Below are 27,771 nucleotides of genomic sequence, written 5' to 3' on the forward strand. Positions count from 1 at the left end.
ACTGAAGGGCCACATCCTTCAAAAATGAGTGAAGAAACCAATACCTATAACCCTACTTCTTCACTCTCCTGTCCAGTGTTTAATAGTCCCTTGCAGTGTCTTGTTTGACTTGTCATTTTTTCTCACATGGATCAGTAGGGATAGTTGTCATGGCTTAAGTCTGTTGAGGCTTTCGAATAAGATTGGTGTAGACAGCCCTTAGTTGTAACCATACCACATGCAGCATACCCTGATGGCACAGATAATACGAAGTCAGGCACATTTTGGGATATATGCCACAGGGTCAATCAAAGCCAGGTTTCACTTGAAGCATGCTCATGTTCTTCTATGCAAGCTAGGGTCTCTAACTAGAGACTACCTTGGAAGTCGGTATATTATAGTCTGCATCCCACCAACTGGGAGATATATGCAGTGTACTGACGCACACTCCAGATATATTTTACTTATTGAGATACTGGAGAGATGCTAAATATTTTGAAATGCAAAGCTACATTTGCTCATACTATTACTTTTTTGATAATTGAGTGTTTTGGTATGTATATGTGTATGTGTCTATGTTTGTGCGAAGTTGTAAAGCACACTGGTGGCATGAGAATAATTCTAGTTGTACCCTCCATGTAGAAGCAACACAAAGGTCTCTGACAGTGTTTCTCAACCTTGGCAACTTTCAGATGTGTGGACTTCAACCCCCAGAATTCCCCAGCCAGCCATTCTGGGAGTTGAAGTCTACACTTCTGAAAGTTGCCAAGGTTGAGAAACACTGGTCTATGAAAAGGGAATGTATGCTGACATTTCACCACTGAAAAATTACTGCATGTCTTCCATGTACAATATTTCATATTTTATTGTGTCCAATAATCAGATTATCATTTTCTATAAGAAATATAGTAAGATAGTGTCTCTTATATACTATAAGAAATATAGTAAAAGAGTTTTAACTCAATCTTACCCACCATTAACATGATAATATAAAAAAGCTTCTATAGTTAATGGTGTCCACTGGGGAAAGAGCAAAGGGGATAAGACAGATGAAAGCAGAGTTGCAGTGCTGTGATATAAGCCCCACTCTTTTTAATGTGTATCACAACATTGCAGGCATGCCCCCCAGAGGGGTGGTTTCATTGGTTTGACAAATATGAGAAGGTCCTGTAGACACTGCTGTCTACAGTGTTGGCAAATGTTCACCTACAAACTAATTCTCAACTCAGAAGTGCTAATGCATCCAAAGATTTACAAGGGTCTGTAGCCTTAGAGACGGACTCACACGGTGCTGATCACATCTCAAATTCAACATGACTATAAAGAATGAGAAGAGACATTAAAAGAAGGGAAAAAGCAAAGTGGTCCATGTCAGGTGATTTTAATTAAGAATCAGATATGAACTGCAGCCAAATACAATTGTGAATAAAACCTCAATAAAAACATTTAAGAAAGGGAGAAACATCAGGTTTATACATGAAACTATATTAAAGAGAAAGGCGATAAACATTGTTAGCATGTTCCAATGAATAAATCCACCCAAAAACTTCATCAATGATAAACAGGACTGGATATAGATACATTAGTAGGAGGATTAGGCCCAGTTTACCCAATTTCAGTGCTGAAGAGCAGCAATCTAAAAAAAAAGATGCTTCAGTGACCTCAGGATGTTATCCCACATTAGCTGACAAATAGCAGAAAGCAATAGTTAATCCAAACTGAACTTACTTAATTCTTGAACTGGTCAACCTGAACAAGAGACCCTGAGCTGGAAAAGCACTTCACAGTGTTCAGCTCTGACACGACTGGAAAAGGCTCCCTTTTACAATCCAGAGATACAGCATACCTCGGAAATATCTTTGACTTGAAGGACTTTATGCCGATTCCTTTTTGAAGGCTTGTTTCTCTTTAAAGTATCAAACAGGGTTTCTCTTTTCTTTAAATAAAAACTATCTGAAAGTCTTTTATAAATACTTTTATAAATACAGTGTCTTTAAAAACACTGCAAACAGGGCAACAAATATGCCACCAAACTTCAGGCACTTCTCTGCCATCAATGAAAATCTTCCCTCTCTTGCTCAGCAGCAAAAGTTAAGCAATTCCAGAAATGCCAGTTATCTGCATTTGCTATCCCAACTCAATGCACACTTATGACACTAATAGTTGTGCTGCCATGCAGGTGTGCACCAGGAAACCCAGTGCAACATCCCCACAATATGAAATGTGGTGCTAGTTACTAGGAACAACCAATCAATCAGAATGTCTTAAGACAAAGCAAGCATTTGAAGATAGACAGTCTTCTGCTGTTTCCCATTTCCATCTTCAGCACAAATATCTGAGTGTGTGTGATGGCACATAAAACCTCCCTCAAAAAGAGCATTTTCCTTAGTGTTCTTCACGATTAATTCCACGTTATTATTTTCTAGGGCTGTGCAGTGCTCTGGATCGGATTCCAAAATGGTGCTCCAGACTGTAAGTGAGGGCTGTGTATCAGTGCTATATATTCCTGCCTCCACACATTGCAAAGCATGAATTTTGGAACTGAATTCAAAGCACTACCCAGTCATAATTTCCATCATACCTTTCAGGGCAGGACTCGGAACTTCCCTCTTAATTTCAGTCATAGATATTGTCAATGGGGTATATAAAGACAGCAGCAGAGGAACAGGAAGTACTGTAGTCTGAAGTAAAACACACAATTTGTAGACATGTGACTTTTGAGTTCACACCACTCACAGGTGTGGATAATGGACAACTCTGAGGTTTATCTGGTGATTAGTATGGAAGGAGGATACAAGTAGCTGGCCTGACAACAGATAGAGAGCCCCAAATAGTCTTTGTGAGAATTCCACATGGCATCAGAGGTATCTATGTACAGTGTGTCTCTGTTATTAGGTCATCTCTCAGGAAATCCAGTTTTCAAGGTCAAAAGCAGAAATTCAATAACCTTTGGTATTTGGTTGGAGAAATCACAATTTGTGCAGAGAGGGGAATTAAGGCTTGAGGGTGATGGGGAGATAAATGCACAATACCTTTTAAAATTACAGAAATGCGATGTCAGTTGCATAGCTATTTTTGGATATTGTAGATGCTGGACAAGGCTGGTCTATGTGTGTGTAGCCAAAGAAGATGATACCCTGGACCATTTCAAGGTGCAGGTGAAGGATGTCATCTTTAAAGTATGCCTCCATGTAAAAGACTTTCTGTGTAGTATTTATACAACAGAAAATCTAATACATCAGGATGTATGTGATACACTCAAGTTCTATTCCCACTACAGGAAGTAGCACCAGAAATCAGTCATATCATAAAACTTTTTTTAAAGATACAGTGCTTTGTTTTTAAAGAAAGCATTGTTACAATGCCTTGCAATAAACATGTTGGAGTAATTTAACACTGGGGGCAGAGTGGGGGGAATGAAGAGCTATATTCCTAAATGTGGTTCACTGCTGTTATGCCAAAAGGGATCAAACAAATCAGTTCTTTTTCATGTTATATTTCTTCCAAAGATCCCTTTACTAGATGGTTTTAATCGGCAAAAGGCAGCTCCATCCATGTATTTGACATTTCTCCAAGCTATTTTCTCCTTTCTTCTCCTTTTATGTTTTGTAAAAAAAAATATTATTAAATACATTTTATTAAATACGTTAATTTTTAACAAATGATCTTAATCATTTTGAGTACCCATTAGGTCTCATTTCACAAAAACAAAACAAAAGCAACTATATACACCCTCCCAGCACACACCTCATTATTAGCTAATGCGGCTCTTTTTTTTTTCCCTGCAACCAGGTCAAGTGACATAGGCCAGTATAAAAATAAACATGTAAAATGTCTGCAGATTTATATCCTGTATGACATATTTGAAAGAGATGTACTGAATTTTGGTTTTTGCACTCTGTGCTTCCATCTTCCCTCTATTAGGAAAAGACCATATGGTGCCCACAAAAGGTTTTGGACTACTAATTCCAGAATCTCCAACCACTGGCCCTACTGGCTAAGGTTCAGACAGATCATATTAAAAACGTCTGGATGGCCTCAAGTTGCCTTATCCCTGCTTGGCATAAACGGTTGTCTTCTTGGCAATAATACAGATGGTAGCCCATTAGCTGTTGGCATTAATGTGTAAAATAAATATGGGTATTCTGTCAGATGGCTTCATTTTCTCTCTAATTAGATTGCACATCTTGTCTTTAGCATACAAATATTAAGCAATGTATCCTGTTCATCACCAAACATGACTATTCACCCTGCGGAATAGTAATTAGTAAAAGACAGAAAAAAAACCCACCCTTCTAACACTGGACTATTTCAAAGTACAAATACCCATCAGGTTTCTACAAAAAGTATTAGTACGAAGGGTAACATTAAAAAAGAATTGGGAAAAAAGTTAAAAGGGCACAGAAAAACCAGTAACAGAAACCAAACACAAAACAGAGAGAGATGTTCTTTTTCTTTCTCCAAAAACCCAGTGAAGGATTATTTTGTCTACCAGTTGTCCAGAAAATCAAATCCCGTCTTCAAGATAACATTACTTGTATTACTCTGTAGAACGAAGGAAAGAAAGAAAATTTGTTTTAGAAAAGAAAACAAATAGTTAAAATTAAAAAAGGGGTAAAATGAATACTAGCCAAGGCAAGAGTTACAACAATATTGTATAGTGGCTTGGGTCTAGACCTCGCCTTCTGCAAATGCTGCATTGGGAAGGCTTTTGATCCAACAAAGAGCTTCCACCTGGGAAGAGATGGGTTTCACTGGTTCTCCCTTCCTTCTGGAGATCTTATGGTTTCCCAAAAACTTACTCCAGAGAGCTGGTAGGAATTGGGAAAGGAAGGATATGAAGTAATTGCCTCTCCCCTACTACCAGCTAGAAAGGAATTCCACATACCCTGTTTGGCAGAAATGGCTATCAAAAGTTTCACAGGTCAGCTGCACAAAGTGGTCCACAGCCACAGACGGCTGCGCTCAAATATTCTGTGTTTCAGATATTCTGAATATAAGCAGATTATGATTGGCTCTTCACTGGACTTTCTCTCAGAAGGCCCCAGCTACCAGAAATGGCTCCTATCCAAGCAACATTTAAAATTAATGGGAGATGTGTAGGAATATCAGCATGAACAGAGAGGCTGGGCTATCCAGAATCAAGGGTTGGGTACCAATTTTGCTTGCACAAAAACAAACATCACACATTATTCCCCTCCGCCCCCATGGCAACTATTCCCTTAAGTAACTATTTCCATAAAATGATTGGGAGGGGGCCACTCATCTCTTTGTCCCTTCAACCACTAAACAGATTTTATACATGAGATATAAAAGGTAAAAGATGTTATAAAATGAGATATATTCATGTGGACCAGAAATAACAAATTTCTAAGATATAGAAGCCTTTTTGTCCAATTGCCCTCAGATTGGATAATCAAATTCAATATGGACTAAATCTACAAAATAATCTATTATACAAGCTCAGTTAGTTGTTAACTGGACATGCACGTTTTAAAAGCATAATAATAGCCCTACTAGAGCATGCCAAGGCCTATCTTAGGCCAGCATTTTGTTTCTCATGGCGGTCAACAAGCAAGAGATAGAGACCTACATTTAAAGATTTATTTTTATTTATTTAAAGAATGTATATGGCTACCCAACTTGAACAATGGAACTCTGGGCAGCTTACAAAAAACATGCCCCCCTACACCTGCAGTTCCCTGCAAGCAGCATTTGGATGACTATTGCTCCGAACCCAGCAGTCATGCTGAGTCTCAAGACTAACAACCTTTGAAAGACTTGTCCATGATTTCATCCAGCCCTTTCAAATCCACTAGCCATGACCACATCTTCAAGTCATGACAGCTACTAGTTCTCACGCAAAGTGTGAAAAAGTGCTTCCTTTTTTCTGTACTAATATCTTTCTAATCAACTTCACTGGATTATCCATGATTCTAATATTTTGAAAGACAAAGAAAAACTCCTGTCTACTTTCTCCTTGCTTTTATATTTTAATGATTTTTGTAATTTTTAATGATTTCATGCACCTCAATCATGTCCCCTGCCAATCACCTTTTCTCCAAAGGAAAAAGTCCCATCATTTTCTCACAGGCAGGTGCCCAAGTCCCCTTTGCATGTTGGTTGCCCTCTTCTGCACCCTTCCAAACTCTATTATATCCTTTTTCAAATGCAGCAATTAGAACTATATTCCAGATGTGAATGCATGACATTGGCAAAGAAGGCGTTACAATGTCAGCAGTTTTACTTTCAATCCCTTTCACAATGATCCTGATCAAGAAATGTGTCTTCTTCATAGCTAGCACGTACCAAGCGGATGTCTTCACCGAGCTATCGATCCTGACCCCCACTCCCAATCTCCTTTTCCTGTTTAGTTACAGAAAGCTCAGATCTTGTGTATGTGCCCCAAAGTGCATCATTTTACATGTAAATAAACTGAACACATGCTTGTTTGGTTGCACACTCACTCACTTTTAGGGGAGCTCTTCATAATCAGTTCTGGGTTCTACCCTCATGAATGGAGAGAAACCACCTTCCCTTCTCCACTGCCACGTGTTAGACACTCTCTGCACGCTGGAGCTGCTGCTACAATTCTCACATGTACAGGCAGTATCTACAGAAGTTAATCGACTTTATGTTTATGCAACAGCATGCAGGACTTCAGGCAATCTCATTACCAGCATAGGTAAAGATAAAGGTTTCCCTTGACATTAAGTCCAGTCGTGTCCGACTCTAGGGGGCGGTGCTCATCTCCGTTTCAAAGCCGAAGAGCCGGCCTTTGTCAGTAGACACTTCCGTGGTCATGTGGCCAGCATGACTAAATGGAACGCCGTTACCTGCCCGATGAAGCGGTACCTATTAATCTACTCACATTTGCATGTTTTCGAACTGCTAGGTTGGCAGGAGCTGGGACTAGCAACAGGAGCTCACCCCATCACGCGGATTCGAACCGCCGACCTTCCGATCAGCCAGCTCAGCAGCTCAGCGGTTTAACCCGCAGTGCCACCACGTCCCTAGTCATTACCAGCATATGCTGCACATTTTAAAGATATGGAATAGTAATGTTCATCTTAGATTTTTAACCTCTGATCTCCAGGAGACAAAGAAAGGATTTCAGTTGTTAGGTTTTAGTACTCTATAAAACTCATTCTCTTGGGCAGTGTTTGGGGAAAAAAGCTGTATTTTTTATTCATCCACTTTTGTTTGGGTTCTTTCTACCTATCATACTCTTAATACGGTGTTTCTCAACCTTGGCAACTTGAAGATGCGTGGACTTCAACTCCCAGAATTCTCCTTGCTGGCTCGGGAATTCTGAGAGTTGAAGTCCACACATCTTCAAATTGCCAAGGTTGAGAAACACTGCTACAACAGGAAAGATAAGAAATTAAGAAATCACCCCTTACCTGGCCAAATCCTTGTAAATCTGGAACAAAACTGCTTTGGGCACCTTCATGTTGGGTTGCAGCAGATGACAATTTCTCTGCAGGTTCAGAGAGAGCATCAAAGGCACTAACTGCAGGTTGGCTGGACTGAGGCTTTTCCAATTCTATGGATGTTGTGGGAAGAACCGGGGTGACCACTTTTTCAGCCTTAGGAGCATTAAGCCTCTCTGCTTTAGTTGCCTCTTTTAGACCAGATTCTTGCCTATAATAAGGCTGGAGGGTTTTCTCTCCTTTTTCCATGGATTTGATTTGGCTTGGGGTTAGTGAATAGAACTCAGACTGTTCCCCTTCACACTTGGAGCGCTCAGCATTGATCTTCCAAAACGAGGACTCCTCCTCCTTTTTGGCTGGTATCAGCCCATCTGAGTTTTGTGGTTTACCCCCCTGGGAAGGTTTGGGGGCTGGGGGCCCAGGCACGGTTTTGCTGGGCGGTTTCTGTTCGTGCTGAGGCACTGCAGCCCCCGGTTCTTGGATCAACAGAGAAGCAATGCTGAATTCCATTTGACTCTGTTGGGGGATTAAAAGTAAACAATGAGCATTAGTTCTTTTCCATGGACGAATGGTATTTAAAATAAGACAAGGGAGTAGTTCATTTCAACTGTAAACAGTATTTGGCATCTCATCCAGAGTTCTGATGTTTGTAGGGTAGGACAGCTTACATTTGGTGCCAAAAATGGCAATCCTGCAGTAGTGCAAATAAGCCAGGACAATTCTTTATTCTAGGCTAGGTTAGGCTGGAGGGAAGAGACATAAGCAAAGCTTTGACAGAGAAGAGACTGAACATTTTAAGAATCTGCTTACTTTGAAGAATGACCTAAATCAGAGGTCAGCGAGGTACTGTCTTCCAGATGTTGCTGGATTGTGTCATCTTTCGCCACTGGCTATAATGACTAAGGCTACTGGGAAATGGAGTTGGCCACCCCAGTCCAAGTGATTTTTTTTTAAAAAAGTACAAAGTACACATTCCCTAAGAGTTATTATAGGATGCCATGATACAAAAATGCAGAAAATGTTCAAACAGAAACAATCATTTAGTGGCTTTGGACAATGGAAAAAACCCAAACACCCTAACAGTAAGGTTAAAAAAGGCAACACAGCTCTCAGTTGACTCTGCCTACCAAAAGGTACAACTAAAGATGTTCTCTCTGCTCCATATATACTCCCCAGAAGAGTAATTTTGGTCCAAGATATATGCAAGTCATTTCCTCTCACACAAACCACATTTTCAGTTTACTGCTATGTATTCAAGGATGTAATGTACACCTTGCCATATGAAACTTCTGGCCAGGCCAAAGTTTTTTGTTTTTGTTTTAAAATAACTGGTTGTTGGGACTATGCCATGGAATGGCAGTCTGTGTTTAGATAGGACAAGGAGAGGGGGTAAATGTTGGTAGAGTCAAACTAGGACAAGCTGCTTAGCCTGGATGTATAATTTTTAAATTTAAAATTCCCAACCTAAACATTTATTTCCCTAAGAATTTAATCCCTTCCTTTCAAATTTTAGGAGATGCCTTTTATGTAAACATATTCAGTCATGTCAAAAGCCATCTTGAATACTTCACATATTTCCTCACTCCAAAAGACAACACAGAGCACATTTCCTTTTCAACTCTGCCCAATTAAATATCCATTCATAATCAAGATTAAACCCTAATACCTTACGGATATATAAAAAAAAGAACCCAAACCTAATGCAGAAAGCTCCTAACATCACACCCTTTCGTCACTGCTGCATTAATCAGAGAATGGTCACCTTGAATAGGTGAGTAACTACATGTTTCCAATAATTCATAATGTAATGTGCCCTATCTATTGCAGCTTTCACTCTGTTCACAAATGCTAAGTGCAGCTTTGCCCATTAAGATAAGTTCTTCCCTTGTCCCAGACCTGCCTTCATCAAACTGGGGACCCTTCCAACATGTGGACATCATTTCCCAGAATTCTCAGCAATTATTACAACAGCTGGAGAATCCTGGGAGCCTAAGTCCATATAATTCTAAGCATCCAGGTAGGGAAAAGGTGCTGTAGTCCAAAAACGCCTTTTCCACCCTTAAATCTTTTAATCACCCCACCAGTCACATTTGTTTGTACGCTGGCTTGATCATCAGGGATGGAAGTATATGTGAAGTTCCTTCTTCTCCCACTTCTACCAGGAAATTTAATTAAATTCATTTCAAGGTAGCTTACAGCTGAAAAATTCTCATCAGCTGTATCATCACAGACTTCAACACCTCCAGATCTGCAGATTTCTCACAATTCCCAATACTGGCCAGACTTATCAGGAGGATGTCCAAGTTGGGAAAGGTGCTCCATCGACCAGAAGAAAGACTGTGGAAGCTGCACTCCCGCTCTCCCAGAAGTTCCCTTTGCAGGCTCCATACCCAACCACTACCACCCCTCCCAGCATACATGGGTTACATTATAAGGCTGACTCCCATCATGCTGAATCAAGCTGGATCTGAACTGACACATACTCAACTCTGAACTAAAACCAGAGAATACCACAAGAATCCAAAGAGCTATTTTTATATCTTATGCAGTTGTGGGGAATGTGGAGTATTTCATGAAGTAGATAGCACGCAGAGCCAAAACAAGCTGTTTGGCTTGGCAACTGCAAAACAGAAGAGAAAATAGTGGGGGTGGAGGAGTAAGTCAAACAAAACCTGTAGGACAGGAGCTTACAAAAATGTTCAAAAACCCTAACGTTAAACAGAACCTAGGCTTTCACAAAGCAAGATTCTACTCAAGAGGTATTAAGTAAGAACCTACAGCAAGCTGAACTTATACTCTTGGAGCACACATCACTAGGGAAAGCTGTTCTCTGGCTGTATTTGCTCAGTGCTTTAAACTGGGCTAAAACAGGATTGAATAGTCTGTGGTTCAGTGGCCTGCGACTATTGTCTTATGTGTTTGAAGTACACCATCCTATTAAACCATAATATGATTTGTTTCAGCACCGCATATTACGTGAACATAGCAATTATGTTTAGCTTATCCAAGTTTAGAGCTAAGCAACTTAAATGAACCTAGACTACTTGCTCCAGCAATTAAGAATTTCCTTCTATGCCAAAGATAAGACCCTTGAGGAGTTCAATCAACCGTGTTCCTGGTGATGGTGAAACTCTTCAAACTATTTTTATTTAGAGCCAGAAACTGAAGTGGGTCCAAGAGTTATCCCTTCCACTGCCAATGGAAGACAGGAAGACAGAGAAGAAGACAGGGCTGGAATCCATCACTATGGATTTCCATACTTACGGGAATCTAAATACTGCTTCTAATGATACAACTATCATGTGGAGACCAGTATAAACAATCCTCTTATTCTAGTTCCTCTTGAGAAGGAAACAAACAGTGTAACTTGTCTCCATATTGCTCCCAGCCACTGCTAGAGGTGATGGGTATTGGCAAATTGACAAATCATAAAGTGAAACACCATCCATATGGCTGGTGTGTCGGTCTCTGTTACAAGCATGGGCAAGTCATGACTCAGAGATCAAAGAGAGACCTCTGAAAACTACCATGGGCTTCACACTTTCCAATATCACGATCTGACTGATGGGCTCCAAAGAACAGTACAGCTTGTCTTGCCCTCCAGGCCAAAAAGGTTTGGGCTTACTGTACTCTTGCTGTCAATAGAAGGGAGAATGCATTGGTCTTGCTCTCCCTTGCTAGGGCAAGAGCCACAAATCACTTCCTTTAGCCCCTAAACCAGGGTTTCTCAACCAGGGTTCCGTGGATCCCTAGGATTCCGCAAGAGGTCCTTAGGGGTTCCCTGGGAGATCACAATTTATTTTTAAAAAGTATTTCAAATTCAGGCAACTTCACATTAAAGAGGTAAGTTTCATTCTTTACTTTTGGTTTAAGAACACTGTTAATGCATATATACAGGCCTACACATGAAACGAATGTAATAATTTTGTAACTTCTGGCCTATATTTGAGCCTGAATGTGCAGGGGTTCCCCAAGGCCTGGAAAGTATTTCAAGGGTTCCTCCAGGGTCAAAAAGTTAAGAAAGACAGCTCTAAAGCTAAGAGCTGGTGGACTTCCAAATGTTGAACTATAATGTTCACCAAGGATAGGGATAATGAACCTTGGAAGTTGTAAGTTTAGGAATATCTGGACATCCACAGATACTGAAAACCCTCCTCACAAATTTGTCAGACAGCAGAAGTAGGAGGGGGTAACCTATTCAACACAGACCTTCCAGCGCTAAGTAGCAACGCCTGAAATTAATTAATTCGGCTGAATGCTGTGATCCCAAGGAAATTTTTACCAATGTTCAGCTGAAGATGAATCAAAACCCCCTTCAGGTCCTGCCTTTCAACATGGCAAAATCTGAAAGTGAGCGGGTGGGGGAGGCATGCACAGAACACACTGGGGGCGGGGCGGGGGTCGCAACAGCATAGGCAGCTCCATCTCTCTCCCACTTTAGCCTTCATACGCTATAAGCAACATGTAAAAAGGGTTTTAAAAACTATATGCATCTTGTGTTTAGTCACTCTGCATACAGTACGTTTTGGCTAAGGGAATCAGAAAAAAAGTTTGAATTCCACAGAAAAATGTGTACGTGGAAAGAGGGAGAAGGTTTATATATGGATACGCTGTGGTGCTTAAAAGTCTGTGAACCCTTTTGAACATCCCTGGGTGAAGCTGTTCTGTAAGGAGGAGTGGGGTGAAATTCCTCCAAGCCGATGCGCAGGACTGATTAGCAGTTAATGAAACATTTAGTTGCAGTTATTTCTCAGAACATTCTAGGAAACAAATCTTCAGCAGAAAGAAGCATGTGACTGCTTATACAGTTTAGTTCTAGAACTCGAAATGTGTTATGCCCTTTCCCTCAAGCAAAATTAATGCAGGTCAAGCAGAGGAAAGAAAATGGAACAGCATTAGCCGTAGAGCTCACGCGCACACACTACTACTTATCAAAGATGCAGGGGGAGAATAGAACAGATGCAAGAGATATCTAGGGCTCCAGAGGCCAATTCTAAGAGGGCCATGCATTCCATGGGACAGTCTTTCAGAGAAAATTTCACCTAGGAAAATTAGAAAGGCAGTGTCAAATCTTTCATCGCAGCTCTGTACTAATTCTTAAACATCATTTGACTTTTCTTTCAGACACTGTAGCCTTAAGAACTACTAATTTGAAATGGCTAACAATTTACTAATATTCTTGCAAAGGTCAGGTGAACAGCTTATTAGATGCGTCTGTCAAAAGTCTAGGTTTGTTTGTAACATAAACAAGTAAATGCCTACAAACCCAATACTGAGAGCCAATATTCAGAGTGCTGGACCTCAGAAACACAGAAAGCCACTTTATTCAAAATCAGGTCATTGACCTGTCTGGCCCAGTATGCTGCTGAATGACAACTCCCAGCAGTCTCAGCCAGCATGGCTAATGGTGAAAGATGCTGGGTATTAGAGTTCAGCAGCATCTGGAAAATCATTAGCTTCCCATACTTGTACTGGTAGACCAGCTGAACCATGAACTTCACTAGTGACTTTGGTCCAGTTATCAGTTTCTCTACAAAACTTATTTTGTGAGTGTGAAATAAGGGGTTGTTGTACTTTCATTTGTTCCTTGGAAGATAAAAGGGTAAAACATATTATTTTTATCATTATCATTGTTTGAAATTTATTTTGAGAAATCACAATTTTTCTGCTGTTGAAACATATATTCCACAAGTTCATACATAATCGCCCCTGGGGCCTAAAGGAGCATTCTATTCTGAAACTAAACAAACCTGACAATTATCAGAGGCAAATATAATGATTGCACAAAGTTACCTTTGTTTCCCAAGAAAAAGGAGCAGAGTGTTCATCTTGCCAGGTGATATCCTGAAATAAAAGCAAAACACACAAATAAGCATGCACTTTCCTCAAGGCAAAAGAAACAGAACCATCCAGTATACCTTAAAACTGAAGTCAAGGGAAGGTTTACTGGGATCAGCCAAAATGCCACAATAAAATTATGGACTCTCTGGAATTCTTCACCAAGTAAGGCAGCATAAACAAAAGGGTATGAAGGCAGAAGCAAATGTTCCCAAAAAGTAAGTCAATGGGAGGACTAAATCTCCAGCTAAATCATGAATACGATTGAACATTTGTGTTAGAAAATAAATCCACAGCAAAAATGTGATTAATGGCAAAGCAACTACACATTTTCTGAACTCCAGAACTGTGGGACTTTTTTTTAATTACATAAGGACATTTAAAACATTTAAATGTTTTAAATGTCCTTATGTAATTAAATCCCACATTTACAGATTCAGATGCTTCATTCAAAATCTAATCTTAACTGAGAAAATTCTCCCCCCTTGCCTGCCCCCAAAATGTTTAACCTCTTCAAAGTGGAGTCCACCTGGGTTATTTCAGGTTCACTTATTCACTTGAATGAGAATTATGAAGGTGGTCATGACTTTGGCCACCTTACACAAAGCAGGACTGAATCTTATCCTTCTCTAACTTTGTCATGCTCATGGAAAAAAGATCATTTCAGATTTATACTGCAGAACCATGGCAATGCTACACTGTAGATGCAAGATACCTGCTCTTCTTCTTCAGCATACTGAAGTCTTTCTATCTGTCACAGAACTCCAGTGTAAGCCTGGGAAAAAAGTGCTGAAGAATGCTTTTGTAGTTTGGCTATGCCCACCAAGCCTCTGCTTTAATGGACACTTCAAAGGGCCATTATTGCGTGATACTCTTTGCTTGCTATGTCCCAAATTGTTTTCTCTCCTGATGTGCTGGAACTGCAAATCTCAAATTTCTTACTCAGGACTGTCTGGGAATTCTGAAAGTTACAGTCCCAATGCATCTAAATCTAGCAGGTACTTGTTGGAGGAAAGTTGCCTTAGCTCACAAGTTGCTGTTGCCTTGTTTATTATTTATTTATTAACTGGGCAACTGGGCTTTAAGACACTCCAAGAATAAGATATTCTGGGCAACATATATATGATAGACAGACAGACAGACAGACAATCTCCAAAATATCCCAAACATTTTTAATTGTTTAAATTTAAATTTTACATAATGCTGGTATTAACTTGGTCATAATTTCTTACATAAGCTGATACAAGGATGCTTATTTCTTGTATAAACAATAAAATTTCACCATTCCTTGGAGAATAGTGATTTGCTACTTTGCATTGTCAAACAATGGATTTTATCAGAAACTCTTTTAAGTAATGCTAGAGACCAGATCTTTATGATATGATTATCAACTTTCCACTGAGATATTTTCTAGCTATTTCCATTTTAGCAATACAGTAATTAATTTGGCTCCTAAAGAGGTTTTTTGAGTTTGGGTTTTTTTTTTTTTAACTTTTCAATTTCTTGATCTGACCATCAAATATAGATAGAAAACTTAACTTCGGAGAAAACTCAATCTTCTATTTAGTTATATATGTCCTCTCATTAAAAATTTTCTTCCGAAAATCTGAAACTTTACTACATTTCCAGCAAACATGAAAGAATGTTTCCTTCAGTTTACAGTCTTGCCTACAATTCATTAAACATTTACAAGATATATAGCAGATTCAGATTCTGGTGTCTCCTCTGTTGATAAATTTATTTGAGTCATGATTGGTTCTTACTTGTGCTATTGTAGGCTGATGAATGTTGCCTGTCATATTTTAGAATTTAGAGCCAAATTACTTTTTTTGGAAACACCGTAGTCCTTCCATGCAACTGAAGACTTTTCATATATCTAGAGAACATGTGATTAAAGGAGCTGAATTTCTTTTGCAAAAATGAGGTATAATAACCTTCTGCAGAGCTAGACATACTCCCTTATGGAACAAATTGAGACTGATCTGGATGTATAATTCTACTTATAATTGATCTGATAGGATTCACCAATAATTCTGAATATAATTTATAAACAATGTTTAACAATGAAATAGACCTATATGAAACAACCTTCTGTGGATTTTTCTCTGGCTTTAAAACGTGTAATTTTAGATTTTCACCAAGTGCAAGCACATTCTCAACTTGCTGTAATAAATTATAGTAGTTCTAAAAACTCGAACTCAGATATTCAAATATCCTTATTAACTTTCTGCTTCCTTCTTTTTAAATAATTATCCAATTAATACTGTACTAGATCTTTATTCAGTCTAACAAATTCATTTTATTATTGTTTCCCCTTTTGCTCTTGTTTCTGTTGGAATCCTCTTTCATCTGTGATTTTCATTCTGTAGCTATCTGGTTGGCCTAATTTCCAAGGCTGTTCCGCATTCTAGCATCAGGGTGTCTTCTTCAAGTCATCAAAGTTTTATTCATATCCTGGATAGCATAAATTAATTCTCTTCCATGTAGTTTGAATATTCTAAGAGTAAATGAAAAACCTAATTTATATCAAATACCCACCTTTATCAACACTTCTTTAAGAGGCTTTTTTGTAAAATAATCTGATTAATCACTTGATAAATCACAACTCTGTTTCCACCTTAATTTATTTGCTTCAACTCATGAGCTTCCTGAATAATTTTCTCTCTAGTGTGTTCAGTAAGAAACTTAATTATAATTGCACTTAGTTTATTCAACTTTGCAAGCCTGGAATTTTGAACTTTGTCCTTTTCAGACAAATGTAATTCAGAGAAAAGATCATTAAGTCTCATCAGTAGGTAATCCATCATGTTGCCATTCCCAGCTTTTTTGCTAACACCTCTGATACACAGATTGCTTCATCTGTCAAGATCTTTAACATCTGCCAGAGATGTTTAACATCCATGAGATCCTTCTCAATCATTTTTATACAAGATGTGTTTTTAGTATGTAAGGCGTAAGCTTGACTAGCTGAGAAATGTCTAATATTTGCCTTAAATTATTTGTTAATTCATGGGACACAGTGGCGCTGCGGGTTAAACCACTGAGCTGTCGATCAGAAGGTCGGCGGTTCGAAACCGCGCAGCGGGGTGAGCTCCCGTTGCTAGTCCCAGCTCCTGCTCACCTAGCAGTTTGAAAACATGCAAATGTGAGTAGATCAATAGGTACCGCTTCGGCGGGAAGGTAACGGCGTTCCGTGTCGTCATGCTGGCCACATGACCCGAAAGTGTCTATGACAACGCCAGCTCTAAGGCTTAGAAACGGAGATTCTAAGAAACGGAGATGAGCACCGCCCCCTAGAGTCGGACACGACTGGACTTTACGTCAAGGGAAACTTTTACCTTTACCTTTTATTTGTTAATTCTTTCAGACATACTTGATAAATCTTCTTTATCAAAGTAAAAGACTTCTCCCATTCTAGTTTCAGTTCATGTCTGAGTCCTTTAAACAGACATTTGATTGGGTTGGAATCCTTTTCTCAATAACAGCCTGATTCAAAAGCTGTGGTTTGCAATTTGGTTTCTTCAGTAAAGGAGCACTGTTCCTTACTTGGTTTGGGCACTTTCAATGTAATGTTCTAATCCCTTTATTTTTTTTTATGAAGCATGTCTCCTGAATATTTTGCATTTCTCGATTATTTTGGAGAGGAATTTAGTTCAATTAAACAGCTGATAATGGCTAAGAATGTTGAGTTTGGGAAAGAGCAAGGATTTCAGGGGACAATCCTGTCTGGATATGGGCATGCCAGCTTTTCTCTAACTGTTCTGAAAATCTCTACAAATCTCAGATAACAAGAGCTAAGGGTTACTCGTTCAGCAACAACTTTGCAGTGAGTAACATTCTTTCCCCAGAAAAACTTTTTCTTTTTTGCTCCCTGTACAGATCTGAGCTACACACACACATTTGTGTACCATGCATGCTGATTTGTATTTATGTGCTTTACCAGTCTTAAGTTCCCTCACTACAATTTCTAAAGTTTAAAAATAAAAAAAGGTGATATAGCATTTAAGTTCATTACACAGAGCTAACTTTGCAGGCTGAATTCAAATGTTGTTTTCATAGAACAACCAAGAGACTTTTTAAAAAGCCGCCCAGAACAGATCTATCACGGTATTTTCCCTAATGGCTTGGGGAGTTTAATCATAAAGCCCTTTTTCCCAAGCCCTCATCTTACACGATTCTTGGATGTGAAAAAATGAATTGCATCAATTCCTGAACACACTCAGGCATTGGCATGCCACTGAGGAATGTCAAAGTCCCCAATCCATCATTGGTGGCTTGCTTAGCACATGCATGATAACCTTAAGAAGGATCCCGTGATTACGATGTGTCTGGCTGTCATGCAGAAGTGGTCTCTCTGCTTTTATTTACTAGGAAATTGCTGAGACTTAACAAGGCAGGTAGCTAAACTAGGAAGAGGGAAACAGCTAATGTCTTTGATTCACATTCAAAGACAACTTAGAATAAATCTATCAGGGAATTAACATGACATAGAAAGATATGGAGTGTTCCCCTAAAGCAGATGCTGTGGAATTAGGTTTTTGTTTGTGCAGGAACTTGAACATCTCTCTGCTGGCTTCTGCACATCCATGATAAAAATGCCATCCCTTAAGCCAAATGACGGTCACATGCTGGTTTCAGCAGCAGCAGTAAAGCATCAAGCACAGAAAAGTCTGCATCTAATCAAGTCACCCAGGCAGGGTGTTACAATAAGGGCATTAGAACAGGGAGACAGGAGAGACACTGGTATCTTTCTTTTTGGATAGTAAATGACATATACCAAGAGCAGACTATCCATCACAGGGTAGAAAGCCAAAATAACTTCTCTGTTAGCCAAAGCACAAAAGATTCTTCTGTGATAACTATGAAAGCCTTTCAGCAGCAGCACTTAGTTTTCTATGAGAGGCATTTTAATAACACTGGTAAAATATGAAGAGAAAAGAGGGAGAGAAAGAAAAGAGATTGGCTTCTTTTTAAAAATTGCTGAAATTTAATCCATCTCTTCTTGCTAACTAAGAGCTATCTTATACACAATTATCTTATAATTGTGGCTGGGGAAAAAATATAACCCCCCAAGCAATTATCCAGATTGAAAGGAGCATGCTCGTTAGTCTCATATGGCCTTTTCCCACCTCTTTGCTGCTCTTTTGCAGCTACCCCTCCATGCCTTGGAAGGCAACCTTTGAAGCACTGAGTTTGCTGGACTGCTGTAGCCTCCCTGCACAAATCTGTCAGCCCTCACTAGGTAGACCAGACCAGGAAATCAACTCCACTGGAAAGCTAAAACAATTTCTATTGAGATTGGCTATAACAGAATCTTACAAGTCTGATTGTGCTATATCTCCTCCTCCTCCTTATATTCCAGTACAAGGTTTCTCAACCTGGGCCACTTTAAGATGTGTAGACTGCAACTCCCAGAATTCCCCAGCCAGCGTTGCTGGCTGGGGAATTCTGGGAGCTGAAGTCCACAGATCTTAAAGCGACCCATGTTGAGAAACTCTGCTCCAGTGGATTAAGCAGGTGTCTGTCTGAGCTGTTTCCAAATTTTATCTTGTTGTTCTGAATTTTAATGTTTCAGCCCCTTTTGCATAGATAACAGGTCCTGTGTACTTCCGTTAAGGTCATCTTCCTTACTTCCTACAAAATCAGAACTCTAACTGGGCAGGATTCCCCAATGCATGAGGAATCTAAAGAAGTACAACAGCTGTCCTCTGCAAATGTCCTGCCCCCGCTGGACAACAGGAGTGCCATTGGAAACTAGCACCTCTCTGTGTTCTCTGAGTAATCCAACTGTATGAGAAAATAATTGTCTATATAACATTCCAGAAAATCATCACCTGTGCTGAGTTCCTGTAATTTCCCAAACTGCACACACACAGCCTTCAATTGTGATACTGCTTATCCCTCTTTTATCCAGCTTTACTGCCTTCTGGCTGATTGGAGCTAGACCAATGGCTAGGAATTTTGGCGGTGAGGATGCAAAATATCTAAAGAAGATTGGAGAACGCTGGTGCACGCACTGTTAACCATACCAACAGGGATTTAGGAATGACTTATATGCTAGGCGAAAGATCCACAACAAGCCTAGAAGAGTCAACAGACTATGGAAAGCTGCCACGCTGCATGCAAATCACCAGCTTCTGCCATCACCTGTATTTCCACAAATACATCTGAGCCTCAAATAGATACCAAAAGCTTTATTTGAAAATAAAAAAGACAGGTAGTTGCCGCCCACTGCTTTGTTTAGACAAATGTCCACCTTGCAACAAAAGGATTATGGTAAACAAAGACAGTAAAAAGCATCTGGAAAGTGTACCGGGGGGTGGGGGTGGGCGGGCAGGAGAAACATTAAATCAGTGGTGTGTAACTATTCCCTCATGGAAGTCCCAAATTTTTTGAGAGTACCCACCACATGTTCTCAGAATGCCAGATGTGCTCACCAGCCCCAAAATATCAGAACACCCTCTCCTGGGTGGTATAATTGATACTGTATCCTAGAAATGTGAAAATTCTCATTGTCTTTAACTAATACCTATAACCAGAGATCCAACTGATCTGACAGAAGAGGCGTATTACGGGTCCCATCACTTAAAGAATGTCATGTGGTGGGACTCAGGAAGACAGCCTTTTCTGTTGTGGCTCCTGCCCCTTGGAACATTGTCCCCCTGGAGATTAGATTGTCCCCAACCCTGTTGGCTTTTTGTAAGGCCCTGAAGACATGGCTCTGTTCCTGAGCATGGGAATCGGAGTGTCAGTTAGTGCCCATGAAGAGTTTATGTTGATGGCTGGTTGTTGTTTATCTCAGCTGCTGGTTATGTATTTATTTTTCTTGCTATTTTGTGCTGTTAATTGTTAACCACCCAGTGTCACTATGGTGAGATGGACAGCCATATAAATTGAATTAAACGAACAAACAACACTCCGTATATGCATATATAGCATGATATACGGTATAAGACAATACAGACTCTACGTGGCTGAATTTGATACCATTCCCTGACCACATTTTCACTGAGCCACCTAACTAAAACTCCTACTTCCAAACCTAGATGAGAAGTCTTAAAACTAGTATAGATCTTAAACATAGGAAACGTCTCAGCCCGGGCTGCTGGATCTTTCAGAACTCATTGCATAAGTTAAAGCTATCACATAATCAAGTTTCCTCCATGCACAATGTTTTCAAAAAAATTCACTTCAACCCAGTTTTTCCATAATTTCTCTTACTTAGTTCAACTAAACACAAACTCAAAAGCACCAAACAATCTATTAGCCAGCCACAATATAAAGAAAATCAAACCTAAAAGTTCTTAGCGTCTAGATTCTTCCCTGAGTATACATTATTTGCTTCTTTAGTTCTTTCCAACTGAGCAACCCAAAGATTTCGCAGAACTTTTAAAAGAACCACAAATGGTATAAAGCATTTAGATCCTTCAGGCATTCAGTGTTTTTTTTTAATCCACTTCCCTCCATTTCTCTTTTAACAACCCCAACCTTAATCAACAGAGTGATGCAGCATGCATGCATGCAGACGCTCACATCACACCGGCTGGGAGCTCCTTAAAGAAGCTGGGTCTTTCCTTGGCTGATTGGGAAAGACTGCTGTAGAGTAGTAAGACATAGCAAAAAAATCTATTCCATTCTGGACATAGATTAGGACATAGATTAAAATGAGGGTGGGGATGGGAGTGGTGGTGGTGGTGGTGATGATTGCAGTAGCAAAATTAGCAATCAAGATGTCGAAACTGCTCTGAAGAAACAAAACTCTCATGGGGGATCCAAGGGATAGGTAGTGCTTCCTGGTAAAATGTAAGCAGAGAGCCTCTCCTGCTATTCTAAGAACTCCCCCAGCACCTGATCCATGGGGGCAGCCAAACAGATGGAACCTCTTCTGCTTTACCGGGAATTCCCCCTACTTCACCTTCTGAGAGATCTTTAAACCCATCACTCTAGCCATTTGTGAGAACTTACTTCCTCCCCCAGCCCAAGTCCCCGTTAGGGAGAGTGAATGGTGGGAGTTTTCCGCTACAGGCTAGGAAATCCTTGAACCGCTGCACTTTAACTTAGCGTGAACTGTTGCAACAGCATTATTCAGCAGCCTCAATAATAAGCATATTTGAGTTTGACTATGAGAGAGTGTAGTGGTTAAGGTGCTGGACTAGGAGCAGGTAGAACCAGACTGTAGTTCTTTCTTAGGCACCAAAGCTGGCTATGTGACCGTGGGCCAGTCACTTTCATCGCACGACAGGGTAAGCCTCTACAACAAGCTGGTTGAAAAACAATCTCCTTGTCAGATCATGCACTGATGTCTTTGCAAGGCAGGTACAGTTGAAACAAGACGTCCTTGCAGCCAAGGAGGACAAATACCAATGAGGTTGCAAGAAGATGAGATGCCATCATATGGACTGGAGGGCAGCTTGTTAAACAGGGCAGCTTGCTAAACTAGTTGTCTAGATATGCCCAAATATCAATACAATTTAAAGTTGTGAATCATATACCAAAAATACGAAACTTATCATTAATCAAGAATTACAGATTTATTGAGCTGCTGAGGGTACAACAGAAAAGATTACTTTTCAATGTTGATAAGATAGGGCATGATTTATAATTCCCTAGGTTATACAAACACGTTTGCTTTCTGTATTTGAAGTGGCTCTTTATCAACATAATGGGAAAGATTTTGTCTGGTGAAGGTATGATTTGTTGAAAAAGCAGACTAAATTATTTCTTCTATGCAACACAGAAAAAAAAGTTTCTTTATTCTTTTACTCCTGGGAAAGATAATCTAAGAGTGTGCCAAATATGAAGTATGGAAGTAAGACACTGCAATTATCTCATACTCTCCAAGATTATTTATTACACAAATACAACCCCAAAAACTAAGACAATATCCACAGGGAACTTGTAAATGTGGCCACTCTAATGCAACGCTGTCTGCAGGACTAAGTAATGAAACCAAACTTCTGGCCAGATTTGAAGCCAGGAAACGGACAAATTCTTCGACCACTTCCAAAGTTTTAAAATTGAAAGGAAGTTCAACACATCTACCAAAGGATGGATGCAAACTTATTACTGCAAGTTAAATAGCAGATTTCTTGTGAAGACTGGAGGAGGTCAAACTCTCTCTCTTTTTTGGCAGATAACAAAAGGTTTCTATTTGGAGAGGTTAGCTGATGTTTCTGATTTTAATCTTGAATCTCCAGCCACATGGTATTTGAAAGTGGTTTTAATTTGGCTGCAGAATCTTTGTTGTTAGATATTAAAATTTAAACAAATCGTTAAAAAAAATGAAGACAAGGAAATGCCAACCTGATGCAAGCAAATTCAAAGTTCTACTTCCTGTTACAAATATTCAAAACTTTGTAGAATCAGAGTTCTGAGAAATTATAAGGAATGTGATTCAAAATTTTTGGTAGTGAAGTGGGAAAAAAGCTCAACACTATTGACTTGGTTCAGAAATATACAAGATTAATACCTATACACTACATTTCTAAACAGATTCTTCAAACAAGAGATTAAAAGTACAGGAATTTCATTTTCACCTAAATGTTTCAATCATTTAAAACATTAAAACAATCTAAGCACTTATGGCAACTGCAGTTAAATCAGATTCTACTTGATCCCATTATACAGGTAGTCCTCGTTTAGTGACTGCCTAATTTAGTGACCATTTGCAGTTATGACAGTGATGACAAAGTAACTTTACGACCAATCCTTGCATTTACGACCTTCGCAGGTCTGTAAAGCAAAAGAAAGCTGAGGTAAGATCATAAGCAAAGTTGTGACCACTTCGCTTAATGACTGAGTTGCCAGTCCCAATTGTGGCACTAAATGAGGACTACTGTATAATCAAACATTCTGAAGATTAGTTTTTTACATGAATAGAGAAACTAAGTTTAGACAATGGTTGCCTCTCAGAATTATGAATACTGAAAACCAGTATTGTGCAATATGCACATAAATATACACTCCCATCCTGAGACAATTCAAAAGTCTGGTGCTGATGTATTTTATGGCCCCTAGGGTGTTCCTCTGGACACCACAGGGTTATCCTAAACAATCAAAGTAAACACTGACATACTGGTTCTATTATATCTCAGAGGCTATGCTCATGTATTTTAGGTAAGCATATTGAGACCATTCTATTTTATTAAGAGGCAATTATTCCCTTTTCCAAAGGCTTTGGCACAAGTATCAAATATCACAAACTGGGAATAGTTAAAAAATCCTTCCACTTCAGAGCACTGCAAGTTATTTTCCATACTCTTGGTTTTCCTACTTCAACAGGAGCAGTGGAAACCAACTAACATTTTTAGAAGGTGTTTTAAAAATAACCAAATCTGGAATCTTCACAATTACTCCAAGATTTTTTGGGGGAGACGCACAAAAAGGATTGCCAGTTTCCTGTAGTTAAATGAAAACAATTCCTCAATACTAATTTTAGCAGTAACTTCCTACTGCCTGCTGTTGACAAGTTAGCTGTTTGCAGACTCTTTTTACAATTTTTATTCTTGTGGATGAATTTGCAGGCTAAGTACTACCTTTCTTTCTTTAGCATTCTTTCCTATTATTTTTAACTGTACCATTCTTGGCTTTTCACCCCTTAAAGATGATATGTAAATCTTCAATGATGTAACAAAAATATCTATTTTTGTTATCTAAGGGCTCTTACTTATCATTGTACGCTTTAGACAGGCATTTGGGGAAGCATAAAGTTCACTAGAAGAACCTTCCCCAACCTGGTGTCCTCCAAATGTTTGTGATTCTCAGAATTCTCAGCCAGCATGACCAGATTGGGAAGGCTGTTTTCAAATGCAAAGTAGGTTCTTCTCTAAGTTATCTTGAATCAAATGTGAACTACCTAATGACTTGCAATATAGTTATTCTGGACAATCCCACTGGCCTATTACTGCAAAAAATATGACCCCTGAAGCACTTTCATGCTTACAAAAGACTCTGCAATATATGAATTCCACAGCTATTTGAATCAATGGGCAGATTTAGAATTTTCAGAGTATACCATGGCTGGTCTCCTGGGGAAAATTTACTGTTCAGAAAATAGTTGGAAAATTAGATATAGCCAGTCACAAAACACCCATTTACCAGAAAACAAACTGGTAAAATTGCCCTCTTCCATTCCCTCTATCCTTCAGGTTCAGGATACTCCTTACCACCTGTAATGAATGCCTATTCTAAAACACTCTCGGACTCATGAGCAGGAATGCAAAGATATCTGATTTATTAAAGAATAGTATGCAGGATCACAAAGAAAGCTGAGAATGATAAAAGCGCACCAAATGCAAACTAAAAACCCTCGGTGCAAATGAAATACCTCCCCCCATAGAATCTTCCCAAGCTCACAATCCCAGGTGCTCCTAACGGCTTCTGATGGTCTGCAGGAAAAGTCCTTGAACAGAGCACATAACCCAAACACATTCCATTGAAATGAACATAGATACAGAGTTTCACAGCAGCTCCCTCCCAAACAGAAACGTGCGTCAGCACCATGGCATGTGAAACGTTACGATGTACAGTGCACATTGAAACAGTGAACATGACACCACCTCATGCTTCCATCTTTTTCTGGAGCAGTGGGCAAATAGTTGATTGCAACTAGCCACCATTTTTATTTTCTAAGATTACTTACAGAACCTATGTGGAACCTAGAGGCATTCTTATGAATGATACTTGAGAGTGGTGCCAGCTTCCTATTTTTTTTAAACTAAAAGAATCTTTTAAAAGTCAGATGGAGAAATGAGCATGCTGAATGCAAAAAAAAGGAGCCGAAAGGCACAGACTGGTACCTGGAGGCATCATATTGTCTACCTCACTATTAAATTTAAAAAAAAAACCCTACAGATTTCTAAATGCATACAAATGGAGAGACAGAGAAGCAATTGTGTAAAATGAAAGGTAAGAAACATTAAGTCTGTTAGCAGAAAATAACACAACTGTAAAATATTTTACTAAGCAATGACTATTTATACTTGCTCTTTGTGTGTGTGTGTATATATATTTTTTTAAATTCAACTGTGTCTGATTCTCAGAGACTGCCTGGACTAGTCCCTGCAGTTTTCTTGGCAAGGTTTTTCAGAAGTGGTTTGCCCTTGCCTGCTTCCTAGGGCCAAGAGAGTGTGACTGGCCCAAAGTCACCCAGCTGGCTTTGTGCCTAAGGCAGGACAGAACTCATGGTCTCCTGGCTTCTAGCCTTATTATTTATATATATATATATATATATATATATATATATATATATATATATATATATATATATATCCATCCCACTTTTTCTGTAGAGTTCCATATCCATCCCACTTTTTCTGTAGAGTTCAAGACAGTTTCCAAGAGATTCTCCTTTAATTTTATTTTGACAAAAACAACCTTTAGGATAAAATGGGCTGAGAGAGAGTGACTTGCACCCAGTGAAAGCTTACCAAATCCCTAATTTCCACACCACAGGAACGTAGGGCATGAACCATATGCCAGCTTTCCCTAATCAGGCTGAGGAAGACTACATTATACCTAGCTTTCCATCACATTATTCTCTTCTGGGGTAAACAACATTGTGCAAACCCCAACAAAGTAAACCTGATACATAGAATGACATCAATATAATGCATGCAAGTATGCATCTACATTAAGATGGACAGGGAAAAGATTCAAAAACACTTTGACAGCCATAGCAATAGCATCATGCAGGGATTTCTGTTGTATCTGTGCCTGGAATGTAATCCAGTCAGATGCACAGAGATAGCCCTCAACTGTGTGCAGTGGAGTCAGTGTGAATGGAATCTGCTGAACTGTCTCACCTTTTGACAGCTTGGCTTTTGAGAGCCAGGAGACTGGCAGTCAACATTTTGCTTCTCCTCCACTCCATTAAAATAAGAAGCACACAAACTCTAAGGGTATCAAATATCTACCCCAGTTCATCATCCCTAAATTAGGCTTGTATTCAGACATGCAAACTAGCCTAACTGTTTTTCAGGAAGAAGTGGCAGCTCTAAATACATACCTACTTTGGAAAGATAGTGGGTAGCCTTAACAAATTATGCTGGGCATCCTGACTGTTGCCAAAGTTTTCGTTATGATTTCATACACCCCTTTTCACAGTAAAATAATAGGGTATTTTACAAGTACTCATTAGTTGGTGACAACTATCACTGGGCTGCTCAAGAAAGTAAGACTGTGATAAATAGTAAGGTTCATCACTAACAACAAAAGCAATAGAAGGCTGTTACTCCTATATTTATTAATTCTTGGAAATCCTTAATAATTTTACTTCCTGCAGAGGCAAAAAGTAAACAATTGTATTCTATAGACTCCAGAAGTTTTTAACAGCACAGTACCCATGGGTGAGCTCTTCCATCTGAATAAATCCCAGTGAACATAGAGGGACTGGCATCCAAGTATGCACACACAATTGATTTTGGAAGAAAACCATCTTCACCGTGTTTGGACCTGGTCAGGGGAAGACGGCAAATCTCCAGGCTAAGGCGAAATCATGCATGTTGTCTACATAACACCGACGTCGGCCCAATTAACTTTACTGTAGGAGCCGGGTATGTCTACAGGTAAAAAGAAAACGGCACTCTGCACACGCATCAAAGAAAGGCCTCCCTGCCAGACGCGTTTAGCCGTTTAAAATCTTGCCTTGCGTCCTCAAAGGCTATTCTCTATCTCTTGTCGGCCTTTCCTTGATGCCACCCTCTCCCACCTTAACGCAAAGGTGACTTACGATCGCCTCAAAAGGGAACCGTCCAAACCGGGCCCCAAAATAAAATGCAATGCCCTGTTCGCCTCTGTACATGTGCAGAGAGCTTACCTCGTCCCCGAAGTGCACTACCTTCTGGCCGGTATTGAGGCGCAGATTCGGGTAGCAGACCGGGGGCGGGCTGCCTCGGGCGGTTCCTCGGTGTGCCGCGTACCGGGCCTGGATGTGGGGCTGCACCAGGCTTTTGTCAATAATCTCGTCTTGCTGGCGGGGCGGCAGCCGCTCCCAGTCCGGCCCGTACCGCTCGCGGATGCACTCTTTCTCCGCCATGATTTTGCGAGCCATGGGGCTCAGCGACGAGAAGTAGCTGAAGCGCTTGCGCTCCCGCTCGTCCAGCGGCCGGTTCCCATTCAGGACCGCCGTGCGAGAGGCAGCGATCGCCGCCGCCATGGACGCCATCGCCGACCTGCCCTCGCTTCACGCGCCCCGGATCTCCGGGACTCGGCGCGGCGACAGCGCCAAGCAAGTCCCCCGCCGCGCCCTCCGCTCGGCGCTTTTGCTCTGCACTCCGCCTTCCCTAGCCTTTGGCTCCTCCTCCCGCACTTAGGTTTTTGCGCCTCGCTCCTCCTTTTCGCCAGCCATCGCCGCGCTTACTCCTGGTTGGGAATGGATTGCGAAGTTTGAGGCGCAGCCATCAAAAGGCGCGCTTGCCTTTATTTCTTGGTTGTCGAAAGACTTGAATTAATGATTTCTGTAGGACCGAACCCGTGATGGCAACCTTTCCAGGCATATTTCATCAGCCATCAACATAGCCGT

At 40.1% G+C, this 27,771-nt stretch overlaps 1 protein-coding gene across 1 annotated transcript; it reads right to left on the bottom strand.

Annotated features, from left to right (window-relative positions):
- Window positions 1-1,344: 1,344 nt before the first annotated feature.
- Window positions 1,345-27,510, bottom strand: C1H1orf198 (chromosome 1 C1orf198 homolog). Its single transcript, XM_063307116.1, has 4 exons — window positions 27,067-27,510; window positions 13,206-13,256; window positions 7,383-7,928; window positions 1,345-4,524 (listed from the first exon to the last, which is right to left on the bottom strand). Exons 1-4 carry the CDS (start codon window positions 27,412-27,414, stop codon window positions 4,468-4,470), a joined length of 1,002 nt encoding a protein of 333 aa, XP_063163186.1. The 5' UTR covers window positions 27,415-27,510; the 3' UTR covers window positions 1,345-4,467.
- Between the last annotated feature and the right edge of the window lie 261 nt (window positions 27,511-27,771).

This window comes from Candoia aspera, chromosome 1, assembly GCF_035149785.1.
Source record: "Candoia aspera isolate rCanAsp1 chromosome 1, rCanAsp1.hap2, whole genome shotgun sequence".
NCBI lineage: Eukaryota > Metazoa > Chordata > Lepidosauria > Squamata > Boidae > Candoia > Candoia aspera.